The 12,688-nt window shown below is 51.5% G+C and overlaps 1 protein-coding gene across 2 annotated transcripts in view; it reads right to left on the bottom strand.

Moving 5' to 3' along the window:
* The window catches only part of LOC140104495 (phosphoglucomutase-1), a 66,250-nt gene that overhangs the window by 50,640 nt on the left and 2,922 nt on the right, over positions 1–12,688 (bottom strand). For both annotated transcript variants that reach the window (XM_072128065.1, XM_072128068.1), the window contains exon 2: positions 7,225–7,412. In XM_072128065.1, coding sequence (XP_071984166.1) covers positions 7,225–7,411 — 187 coding nt within the window. In that variant the 5' untranslated portion in view covers position 7,412. The remainder of the gene's footprint in view (positions 1–7,224; positions 7,413–12,688) is intronic.

Here is a 12,688-nt window from a genome sequence, read left to right as displayed (position 1 = left end):
GACCTCTACACTGCTCTCCCAACCATGAGGACAACTGCAGGACCTCTACACTGCTCTCCCAACCATGAGGACTACTGCAGGACCTCTACACTGCTCTCCCAGCCATGAGGACTACTGCAGGACCTCTACACTGCTCTCCCAACCATGAGGACTACTGCAGGACCTCTACACTGCTCTCCCAACCATGAGGACTACTGCAGGACCTCTACACTGCTCTCCCAGCCATGAGGACTACTGCAGGACCTCTACACTGCTCTCCCAGCCATGAGGACGACTGCAGGACCTCTACACTGCTCTCCCAACCATGAGGACTACTGCAGGACCTCTACACTGCTCTCCCAGCCATGAGGACTACTGCAGGACCTCTACACTGCTCTCCCAACCATGAGGACTACTGCAGGACCTCTACACTGCTCTCCCAACCATGAGGACTACTGCAGGACCTCTACACTGCTCTCCCAACCATGAGGACTACTGCAGGACCTCTACACTGCTCTCCCAGCCATGAGGACTACTGCAGGACCTCTACACTGCTCTCCCAGCCATGAGGACTACTGCAGGACCTCTACGCTGCTCTCCCAACCATGAGGACTACTGCAGGACCTCTACACTGCTCTCCCAACCATGAGGACTACTGCAGGACCTCTACACTGCTCTCCCAGCCATGAGGACTACTGCAGGACCTCTACACTGCTCTCCCAGCCATGAGGACTACTGCAGGACCTCTACACTGCTCTCCCAACCATGAGGACTACCTAGAGGGAAGTCACAAACATCTGACTGATCACATGTCTTCTCCTTCAATATAGACACTGAGAGACAAAGAAGTGTGCTACTGAGGACCAAAACATAAAGCAACATAATCTTTATTTAAAGGGAACCTGTCACTAGGAGAGCCATTTTTAGCACTCCCCCCAGTCCCCACAGAGCATAGTACATACACTGCCAAAGTGTGTTTGTATAAAAAATAGGTTTTACAGAAAAAAAGATATGTTATTTTGTACCTTTCATTAGCATCTGCTGTGTGACTAGGTACTCGTCCCCTGGGAGTGGCTGGAAAGGAGCAGTCCCCCCCCCCACCCTTGGGAAACAGCTCCTCCATGTGACCTTTTCAAATATATGAAAACACCCATCACTTTCTTAGCGACGCCCCCTGCTCCTTTAAAGCCAATCCCGAGTGAGGGGAGTTATTCATTTATTTAAAAAGGACACATGGAGGAGCGGTTTCCCAAGGTGGGGGGGGGACTGCTCCTTTCCAGCCCCTCCCAGGGGACGACTGCCTAGTCACACAGCAAGGCTCTCCTGGTGACAGGATCCCTTTAACAATTCAGGAAATACACAACTCCACATTGATTAAAATCACTTAAAAATACCAAAAAGAACACAGGGTTATAGGGGGTACAATGACCCTGCTCTATCCACCTCCCCTAACCGCGAGTGTGCTAAGCAGTCAGTCAGACCTAAGTAACAAGGTGAAATACAATACAATACAATGCAATACACATATAATGGGTCAACACCGATATCAAAGATAAATCAAGGATGAATGTAACCTTTCCTGCCAAAGTGCCCAATGTTACCAGTAAACGGGACATAATGGGGCAGATTTACTTACCCGGTCCAGTCGCAATCCCGCGGAGCGATGTCCGTCGAGGATTCGGATCCGCCGCGATTCACCAAGCTCGTGCGCCCGAGTTCCTGCATCCGTCGCTTCTGCCCCGTGGTCCGCTGGAGTTCACCTTCTTCTTCCCGATGCTTGTAAGTCCATGTGAGTGCTAATCTTGCGACACAATTTTAAATGTTAAATCCCGCGTGTTGTCCGAATCCGTCAGGTTGTCTAACGGCACGTTTCCCTCCGATTTCTGTCGTGTGCAAGCCGGCGCCGATGCGACACAATCTGATCGCGTGCGCCAAAATCCCAGGGCAATTCGGCGCAAAACGGAAAACTGGGACCAGGTATGAAATAGAGCTGTGAGTGAGTGTATGGATGTAGCAGAGCTGTGAGTGAGTGTATGGATGTAGCAGAGCTGTGTGTGAGTGTATGGATGTAGCAGAGCTGTGTGTGAGTGTATGGATGTAGCAGAGCTGTGAGTGAGTGTATGGATGTAGCAGAGCTGTGTGTGAGTGTATGGATGTAGCAGAGCTGTGTGTGAGTGTATGGATGTAGCAGAGCTGTGAGTGTATGGATGTAGCAGAGCTGTGAGTGAGTGTATGGATGTAGCAGAGCTGTGTGTGAGTGTATGGATGTAGCAGAGCTGTGTGTGAGTGTATGGATGTAGCAGAACTGTGAGTGAGTGTATGGATGTAGCAAAGCTGTGTGTGAGTGTATGGATGTAGCAGAGCTGTGTGTAAGTGTATGGATGTAGCAGAGCTGTGAATGAGTGTATGGATGTAGCAGAGCTATGAGTGAGTGTATGGATGTAGCAGAACTGTGAGTGAGTGTATGGATGTAGCAGAGCTGTGTGTGAGTGCATGGATGTAGCAGAGCTGTGAGTGTATGGATGTAGTAGAGCTGTGAGTGAGTGTATGGATGTAGCAGAGCTGTGAGTGAGTGTATGGATGTAGCAGAGCAGTGAGTGTATGGATGTAGTAGAGCTGTGTGTGAGTGTATGGATGTAGTAGAGCTGTGTGTGAGTGTATGGATGTAGCAGAGCTGTGTGTGAGTGTATGGATGTAGCAGAGCTGTGTGTGAGTGTATGGATGTAGCAGAGCTGTGAGTGAGTGTATGGATGTAGCAGAGCTGTGAATGAGTGTATGGATGTAGCAGAGCTGTGTGTGAGTGTATGGATGTAGCAGAGCTGTGTGTAAGTGTATGGATGTAGCAGAGCTGTGAATGAGTGTATGGATGTAGCAGAACTGTGAGTGAGTGTATGGATGTAGCAGAGCTGTGTGTGTGAGTGTATGGATGTAGCAGAGCAGTGAGTGTATGGATGTAGTAGAGCTGTGTGTGAGTGTATGGATGTAGCAGAGCTGTGTGTGAGTGTATGGATGTAGCAGAGCTGTGAGTGAGTGTATGGATGTAGCAGAGCTGTGAGTGAGTGTATGGATGTAGCAGAGCTGTGAATGAGTGTATGGATGTAGCAGAGCTGTGAGTGAGTGTATGGATGTAGCAGAGCTGTGTGTGAGTGTATGGATGTAGCAGAGCTGTGTGTGAGTGTATGGATGTAGCAGAGCTGTGAGTGTATGGATGTAGTAGAGCTGTGTGTGAGTGTATGGATGTAGCAGAGCTGTGTGTGAGTGTATGGATGTAGCAGAGCTGTGAGTGAGTGTATGGATGTAGCAGAGCTGTGAGTGAGTGTATGGATGTAGCAGAGCTGTGAGTGAGTGTATGGATGTAGCAGAGCTGTGTGTGAGTGTATGGATGTAGCAGAGCTGTGTGTGAGTGTATGGATGTAGCAGAGCTGTGTGTGAGTGTATGGATGTAGCAGAGCTGTGAGTGTATGGATGTAGTAGAGCTGTGAGTGAGTGTATGGCTGTAGCAGAGCTGTGTGTGAGTGTATGGATGTACCAGAGCTGTGAGTGTATGGATGTAGTAGAGCTGTGAGTGAGTGTATGGATGTAGCAGAGCTGTGAGTGTGTGTATGGATGTAGCAGTGCTGTGAGTGAGTGAATGGATGTAGCAGAGCTGTGAGTGAGTGTATGGATGTAGCAGAGCTGTGAGTGTATAGATGTAGTAGAGCTGTGAGTGAGTGTATGGATGTAGCAGAGCTCTTGTGAGCATTGTACAAGCACTGTCACCTCCTGTGTCCTCCTCCTCATAGATTGTAAGCTCTTGTGAGCAGGGCCATCACTCCTATTGCTGTATCTGACCATGTTATGACTCTGTACTTGTCCCCCTTGCTCTGTACATCGTGGCGGCATATGATGGCGCCATATAAAATAAAGATATATAATTATTCCAATGACTTCTTGCTGTTGTGGGGCGCAGAAGGTCGCGGCTCTCACACTTGAGGCTCCCGTCTTAAGGTCACGCGGCTCCTGGAGATGCCCGGGGAAGGGGTCACGTGAGCGGCTGTAACGTTATAGCCTGTGAATTAGACTGCAGGAAAATTATTTTCATTCCTGCTCATTTATCTCCTGGGAACATGTTCCAGATCCCCGGGACAGTTAACCCCTTAGGCTCCTGGCACGTCGGAAGGTCTAATCATCATCTAATGCCGGGAAATATTTGGTATTCGGAGGGCCCTGTTCTCTCCGCGACCTTGACACCGCCGCTCGTATAATAATAATTGGTCAATTGCTTAAGTGGCTCGTGGAAGGAGATGAAAGACATAACAAGCCGAAAGGAGATAACATTTGTTCTCGGCGCGACTATTTTTGACGCCGGATTATGAGAAACCTGCCATTAGCTGCGAGGGGGGAAAAAAAATCTTTTGCCATAATGTTGAAAGCCTTCATTAGGCGAAGCACATCTGCTGAATGTGACCGCCTGTTAAACTAGCCGTGGCGTAATTAGGATATCACCACCGAAAAAATCCAACGTGTCATCAGGATTTATCTCTCTATCAACATAGCAGAACGCCAGGCGTTAACCCCCGCCGCGCCAAAAGGGCTCCCGGCCGATGCTCCTATGCAAAATCGCCGCTATATGGACATTTTTCCCGTGCGGATTCACCGCTGCTCCAGATATGGCAGAGGGTTTTTTTTAAATCTACATCTCGTTGCATTTATTTAAAGGGAACCTGTCACCAGGGACCTCATTTTCACTAAAGACAGGTTATAGAAGCCCCTCACACCTGCATTGTACGTATTCCTCTCTGCTTTCTCTAAGCATTTGCAATATAATTGTGCGTTAATAATTGCACTCTGACAAAATCCTCTGTGAAGTCCCAGGGGTTGGGCTTTGGTTTGGATGCAGCCCCCCACCTTTGTGCTCCTGTACAGCTCCTCCCTCCCACACTGATGTCAGCTCATCAGGATGTGACCTCTGTGAAGGAGCAGGAGGGAGGGGTTGTACAGGAGCACAAAGGTGGGGGCTGAGAGCTGAAGAGTCTGCAGCAAAGACAAGTCACATGTTGATTTTTGAAATGCATCCAAACCAAAGCCCAACCCCTGGGACTACATAGAGGATTCTGTCATTGTGCAAGGTAAGTTATAACACACAATTATATTGTAATGCAAATGCTTAGAGAAGGAAGAAAGACAGATGTGCACTGCAGGTGTGAGGGGCTTCTTCAACCTGTCTTTAGTGAAAATGAGGTCCCTGGTGACAGGGTTAAGGAAATCTACCGTCAGAATCCATCCTGATAAACCAAGGACACTTAGTTAGTGATGTTTCTGGATGCAGGACCATCAATTACAGTGAAAGGAGGCTTTCTGAGAAAGAGAGAGCTGGACTTCAGTGTTAAACTCTCCGCCTTCTTAACGTTATATTTACATCTCACTTCAGAGTAGATTTTCTGGATGCTGCCACCGCACTGGGCCATGAAAGAAACCTGATCCGTAAGGTGTGTCAGCTGCCTGACAACATACTGGTAGTGGTTTAATATGTCAATTTCTGCTGACAGGTTCCCTTTAAGAAGTGTTCGGGACATATGTGTCGCACGCGACCGTTTTTGGGCGTGGCTGCACTATTCTTTATGCGACACAAATTTCTACACTGAAGGGGGCGTTCCGGTCGCACCGTGCGCCAGATTTATCTTACAGAATCCGACTGAATTGTGCCACACGGCCCCATGTTAAAGGTGCACCAAATAAAAGTGGTGCACTCTGTCGGGCAGTGCAGTGGGCACCAGATTCATGCAGAACGTGCAACACAAATCCTGAATCTGGCACCACCTCCAAACTACACAGGGCACTGCACATAGTACACACCCCCTGCACATAGTACACACCCCCTGCACATAGTACACCCCCCCCCGGCACATAGTACACCCCCCCCCCCCCGGCACATAGTACACCCCCCCCCCCCGGCACATAGTACACCCCCCCCCCCCGGCACATAGTACACCCCCCCCCCGGCACATAGTACACCCCCCCGACACATAGTACACCCCCCCCGGCACATAGTACACCCCCCCCCGGCACATAGTACACCCCCCCCGGCACATAGTACACCCCCCCCGGCACATAGTACACCCCCCCCCCGGCACATAGTACACAGGACACTGCACATAGTACACCCCCTGCACATAGTACACAGGGCACTGCACATAGTACACAGGACACTGCACATAGTACACACTGCACATAGTACACCCTGCACATAGTACACCCCCCCGGCACATAGTACACAGGACACTGCACATAGTACACAGGACACTGCACATAGTACACAGGGCACTGCACATAGTACACACTGCACATAGTACACACTGCACATAGTACACAGCCCCTGCACATAGTACACAGGGAACTGCACATAGTACACAGGGCACTGCACATAGTACACAGGGCACTGCACATAGTACACAGGGCACTGCACATAGTACACACGGCACATAGTACACAGCCCCTGCACATAGTACACACTGCACATAGTACACAGCCCCTGCACATAGTACACACTGCACTGTTTTTGATAAATGTGGGCCAGTGTAATGACAATGCATCACGTGATTACCCCTGGAGGTAGCGTCGGGTTGCAGTGTTCGTCCTGGTCCTTGCATGGCCCATGCAGCCGGGTTGGTACCTGTTACCTTTGTGCACTTGTACTGGGGTGAGGTTACTAATGGTTCTACCCCTGTGGTCATTACATTGTGTTACTATATTAGATATGGACCAGGATTTGCACCAATCTCTGGCGACCACTAGTAGAGGTTTATAATTGGTGACTGTACTTTATTAATGTGCATTAATAAAATTGAGACTATTGATGAAACAGATTTGTTCTCTATGATCTTTAGGTGATTTGTAGCACGGCTGCTTGGAGGTAAGTATCGCTGTGCAGGGTTGTAGGCTTGGTGGTATATACTCGCTAGTACATAGGTATGTCAAGCTGTAAAATCACTTATACCAAGCGCTGCAAACCCTTCTCTGCTCCCCAAGCACAACACCATACAATGTATAGTGGCTGCACTTGGTACTGCAACAGTCTATTTAAAGGACATTGGCTGCAATCAGCAACATCAGTGGCCTGAAAAGCACCCGCGGTGCCCAAAACAGCCGGGGGTGCTGGGAGTTGGACCCCAAAACAGAACATCAATAATTTTACTATCAGAAAACTCTTTTTATTTATCTTCTCAATTTTTTGGTTGCAGTTTTTCTGTGATTTAAAAAAAATACCTAGACACAGCTGCTGCCGCTCCGTGATGTTGTCCAGGCTGCTCTTGAAGACGGTCAAGTAGGCGGCGCGGCAAGATGTGTAGAAAGCCTCCTCCTCATTGGCCGGGAGCTTCGGAGATTCTGATCGCTCGTCGGATGGGAATCGTTTATTCGTCAGCGAGCTCATGCTCCCGTACAGACCGGACATCCTGCAAGTCACAGGGAAATTACATGAACCAGCGTGAATCTGCTGTCACAGCAGGACTGCAGCCAGTGTTGTGGGCATGCTCTGTGATCAGGACTGCAGCCAGTGTTGTGGACATGCTCTGTGATCAGGACTGCAGCCAGTATTGTGGACATGCTCTGTGATCAGGACTGCAGCCAGTGTTGTGGGCATGCTCTGCTATCAGGACTGCAGACAGTGTTGTGGGCATGCTCTGCTATCAGGACTGCAGCCAGTGTTGTGGGCATGCTCTGCTATCAGGACTGCAGCCAGTGTTGTGGGCATGCTCTGCTATCAGGACTGCAGCCAGTGTTGTGGGCATGCTCTGCTATCAGGGCTGCAGCCAGTGTTGTGGGCATGCTCTGCTATCAGGACTGCAGACAGTGTTGTGGGCATGCTCTGTGATCAGGACTGCAGGCAGTGTTGTGGGCATGCTCTGCTATCAGGACTGCAGACAGTGTTGTGGGCATGCTCTGCTATCAGGACTGCAGCCAGTGTTGTGGGCATGCTCTGCTATCAGGACTGCAGCCAGTGTTGTGGGCATGCTCTGTGATCAGGACTGCAGGCAGTGTTGTGGGCATGCTCTGCTATCAGGACTGCAGCCAGTGTTGTGGGCATGCTCTGTTATCAGGAGTGCAGCCAGTGTTGTGGGCATGCTCTGTTATCAGGACTGCAGACAGTGTTGTGGGCATGCTCTGTTATCAGGACTGCAGGCAGTGTTGTGTGCATGCTCTGTTATCAGGAGTGCAGGCAGTGTTGTGGGTATGCTCTACGATCAGGACTGCAGCCAGTGTTGTGGGCATGCTCTGCTATCAGGACTGCAGACAGTGTTGTGGGCATGTTCTGCTATCAGGACTGCAGGCAGTGTGGTGGGCATGCTCTGTTATCAGGACTGCAAGCAGTGTTGTGGGCGTGCTCTGCTATCAGGACTGCAACCAGTGTTGTGGGCATGCTCTGTGATCAGGACTGCAGGCAGTGTTGTGGGCATGCTCTGTGATCAGGACTGCAGGCAGTGTTGTGGGCATGCTCTGCTATCAGGACTGCAGCCAGTGTTGTGGACATGCTCTGCTATCAGGACTGCAGCCAGTGTTGTGGGCATGCTCTGCTATCAGGACTGCAGACAGTGTTGTGGGCATGCTCTGTTATCAGGAGTGCAGGCAGTGTTGTGGGCATGCTCTGTTATCAGGACTGCAGACAGTGTTGTGGGCATGCTCTGTTATCAGGACTGCAGGCAGTGTTGTGGGCATGCTCTGTGATCAGGACTGCAGGCAGTGTTGTGGGCATGCTCTGTGATCAGGACTGCAGGCAGTGTTGTGGGCATGCTCTGTGATCAGGACTGCAGGCAGTGTTGTGGGCATGCTCTGCTATCAGGACTGCAGCCAGTGTTGTGGACATGCTCTGCTATCAGGACTGCAGGCAGTGTTGTGGGCATGCTCTGCTATCAGGACTGCAGACAGTGTTGTGGGCATGCTCTGTTATCAGGAGTGCAGGCAGTGTTGTGGGCATGCTCTGTTATCAGGACTGCAGACAGTGTTGTGGGCATGCTCTGTTATCAGGACTGCAGACAGTGTTGTGGGCATGCTCTGTTATCAGGAGTGCAGGCAGTGTTGTGGGCATGCTCTGTTATCAGGACTGCAGCCAGTGTTGTGGACATGCTCTGCTATCAGGACTGCAGGCAGTGTTGTGGGCATGCTCTGTTATCAGGAGTGCAGGCAGTGTTGTGGGCATGCTCTGTTATCAGGACTGCAGGCAGTGTTGTGGGCATGCTCTGTTATCAGGACTGCAGACAGTGTTGTGGGCATGCTCTGTTATCAGGAGTGCAGGCAGTGTTGTGGGTATGCTCTACGATCAGGACTGCAGCCAGTGTTGTGGGCATGCTCTGCTATCAGGACTGCAGACAGTGTTGTGGGCATGCTCTGCTATCAGGACTGCAGGCAGTGTTGTGGGCATGCTCTGTTATCAGGACTGCAGGCAGTGTTGTGGGCGTGCTCTGCTATCAGGACTTCAGGCAGTGTTGTGGACATGCTCTGCTATCAGGACTGCAAGCAGTGTTGTGGGCATGCTCTACGATCAGGACTGCAGGCAGTGTTGTGGGCATGTTCTGCTATCAGGACTGCAGCCAGTGTTGTGGGCATGCTCTGCTATCAGGACTGCAGACAATGTTGTGGGCATGCTCTACGATCAGGACTGCAGGCAGTGTTGTGGGCATGCTCTGTGATCAGGACTGCAGGCAGTGTTGTGGGCATGCTCTACGATCAGGACTGCAGGCAGTGTTGTGGGCATGCTCTACGATCAGGACTGCAGGCAGTGTTGTGGGCATGTTCTGCTATCAGGACTGCAGGCAGTGTTGTGGGCATGCTCTGCTATCAGGACTGCAGACAATGTTGTGGGCATGCTCTACGATCAGGACTGCAGGCAGTGTTGTGGGCATGCTCTGTGATCAGGACAGCAGGCAGTGTTGTGGGCATGCTCTGTGATCAGGACTGCAGGCAGTATTGTGGGCATGCTCTGCTATCAGGACTGCAGCCAGTGTTGTGGGCATGCTCTGCTATCAGGACTGCAGTCAGTGTTGTGGGCATGCTCTGCTATCAGGACTGCAGCCAGTGTTGTGGGCGTGCTCTGCTATCAGGACTGCAGCCAGTGTTGTGGGCATGCTCTGCTATCAGGACTGCAGGCAGTGTTGTGGGCGTGCTCTGCTATCAGGACTGCAGACAGTGTTGTGGGCATGCTCTGCTATCAGGACTGCAGGCAGTGTTGTGGGCATGCTCTGCTATCAGGACTGCAGCCAGTGTTGTGGGCATGCTCTGTTATCAGGAGTGCAGGCAGTGTTGTGGGCATGCTCTGTTATCAGGACTGCAGACAGTGTTGTGGGCATGCTCTGTTATCAGGACTGCAGGCAGTGTTGTGTGCATGCTCTGTTATCAGGAGTGCAGGCAGTGTTGTGGGTATGCTCTACGATCAGGACTGCAGCCAGTGTTGTGGGCATGCTCTGCTATCAGGACTGCAGACAGTGTTGTGGGCATGTTCTGCTATCAGGACTGCAGGCAGTGTCGTGGGCATGCTCTGTTATCAGGACTGCAGGCAGTGTTGTGGGCGTGCTCTGCTATCAGGACTGCAGCCAGTGTTGTGGGCATGCTCTGTGATCAGGACTGCAGGCAGTGTTGTGGGCATGCTCTGTGATCAGGACTGCAGGCAGTGTTGTGGGCATGCTCTGCTATCAGGACTGCAGCCACTGTTGTGGACATGCTCTGCTATCAGGACTGCAGCCAGTGTTGTGGGCATGCTCTGCTATCAGGACTGCAGACAGTGTTGTGGGCATGCTCTGCTATCAGGACTGCAGACAGTGTTGTGGGCATGCTCTGTTATCAGGAGTGCAGGCAGTGTTGTGGGCATGCTCTGTTATCAGGACTGCAGACAGTGTTGTGGGCATGCTCTGTTATCAGGACTGCAGGCAGTGTTGTGGGCATGCTCTGTGATCAGGACTGCAGGCAGTGTTGTGGGCATGCTCTGCTATCAGGACTGCAGCCAGTGTTGTGGACATGCTCTGCTATCAGGACTGCAGGCAGTGTTGTGGGCATGCTCTGCTATCAGGACTGCAGACAGTGTTGTGGGCATGCTCTGTTATCAGGAGTGCAGGCAGTGTTGTGGGCATGCTCTGTTATCAGGACTGCAGACAGTGTTGTGGGCATGCTCTGTTATCAGGACTGCAGACAGTGTTGTGGGCATGCTCTGTTATCAGGAGTGCAGGCAGTGTTGTGGGCATGCTCTGTTATCAGGAGTGCAGGCAGTGTTGTGGGCATGCTCTGTTATCAGGACTGCAGGCAGTGTTGTGGGCATGCTCTGTTATCAGGACTGCAGACAGTGTTGTGGGCATGCTCTACGATCAGGACTGCAGGCAGTGTTGTGGGTATGCTCTACGATCAGGACTGCAGCCAGTGTTGTGGGCATGCTCTGCTATCAGGACTGCAGACAGTGTTGTGGGCATGTTCTGCTATCAGGACTGCAGGCAGTGTTGTGGGCATGCTCTGTTATCAGGACTGCAGGCAGTGTTGTGGGCGTGCTCTGCTATCAGGACTTCAGGCAGTGTTGTGGACATGCTCTGCTATCAGGACTGCAGGCAGTGTTGTGGGCATGCTCTACGATCAGGACTGCAGGCAGTGTTGTGGGCATGTTCTGCTATCAGGACTGCAGCCAGTGTTGTGGGCATGCTCTGCTATCAGGACTGCAGACAATGTTGTGGACATGCTCTACGATCAGGACTGCAGGCAGTGTTGTGGGCATGCTCTGTGATCAGGAGTGCAGGCAGTGTTGTGGGCATGCTCTGCTATCAGGACTGCAGTGTTGTGGGCATGCTCTACGATCAGGACTGCAGGCAGTGTTGTGGGCATGCTCTACGATCAGGACTGCAGGCAGTGTTGTGGGCATGTTCTGCTATCAGGACTGCAGGCAGTGTTGTGGGCATGCTCTGCTATCAGGACTGCAGACAATGTTGTGGGCATGCTCTACGATCAGGACTGCAGGCAGTGTTGTGGGTATGCTCTACGATCAGGACTGCAGCCAGTGTTGTGGGCATGCTCTGCTATCAGGACTGCAGACAGTGTTGTGGGCATGTTCTGCTATCAGGACTGCAGGCAGTGTTGTGGGCATGCTCTGTTATCAGGACTGCAGGCAGTGTTGTGGGCGTGCTCTGCTATCAGGACTTCAGGCAGTGTTGTGGACATGCTCTGCTATCAGGACTGCAGGCAGTGTTGTGGGCATGCTCTGTTATCAGGAGTGCAGGCAGTGTTGTGGGCATGTTCTGCTATCAGGACTGCAGCCAGTGTTGTGGGCATGCTCTGCTATCAGGACTGCAGACAATGTTGTGGGCATGCTCTGTGATCAGGACTGCAGGCAGTGTTGTGGGCATGCTCTACGATCAGGACTGCAGGCAGTGTTGTGGGCATGCTCTACGATCAGGACTGCAGGCAGTGTTGTGGGCATGTTCTGCTATCAGGACTGCAGGCAGTGTTGTGGGCATGCTCTGCTATCAGGACTGCAGACAATGTTGTGGGCATGCTCTACGATCAGGACTGCAGGCAGTGTTGTGGGCATGCTCTGTGATCAGGACTGCAGGCAGTGTTGTGGGCATGCTCTGTGATCAGGACTGCAGGCAGTATTGTGGGCATGCTCTGCTATCAGGACTGCAGACAGTGTTGTGGGCATGCTCTGTGATCAGGACTGCAGCCAGTGTTGTGGGCATGCTCTGCTATCAGGACTGCAGAC

The sequence above is a fragment of the Engystomops pustulosus genome, chromosome 10 (assembly GCF_040894005.1).
Source record: "Engystomops pustulosus chromosome 10, aEngPut4.maternal, whole genome shotgun sequence".
NCBI lineage: Eukaryota > Metazoa > Chordata > Amphibia > Anura > Leptodactylidae > Engystomops > Engystomops pustulosus.
This window is presented reverse-complemented; position numbering and strand designations above follow the sequence as displayed.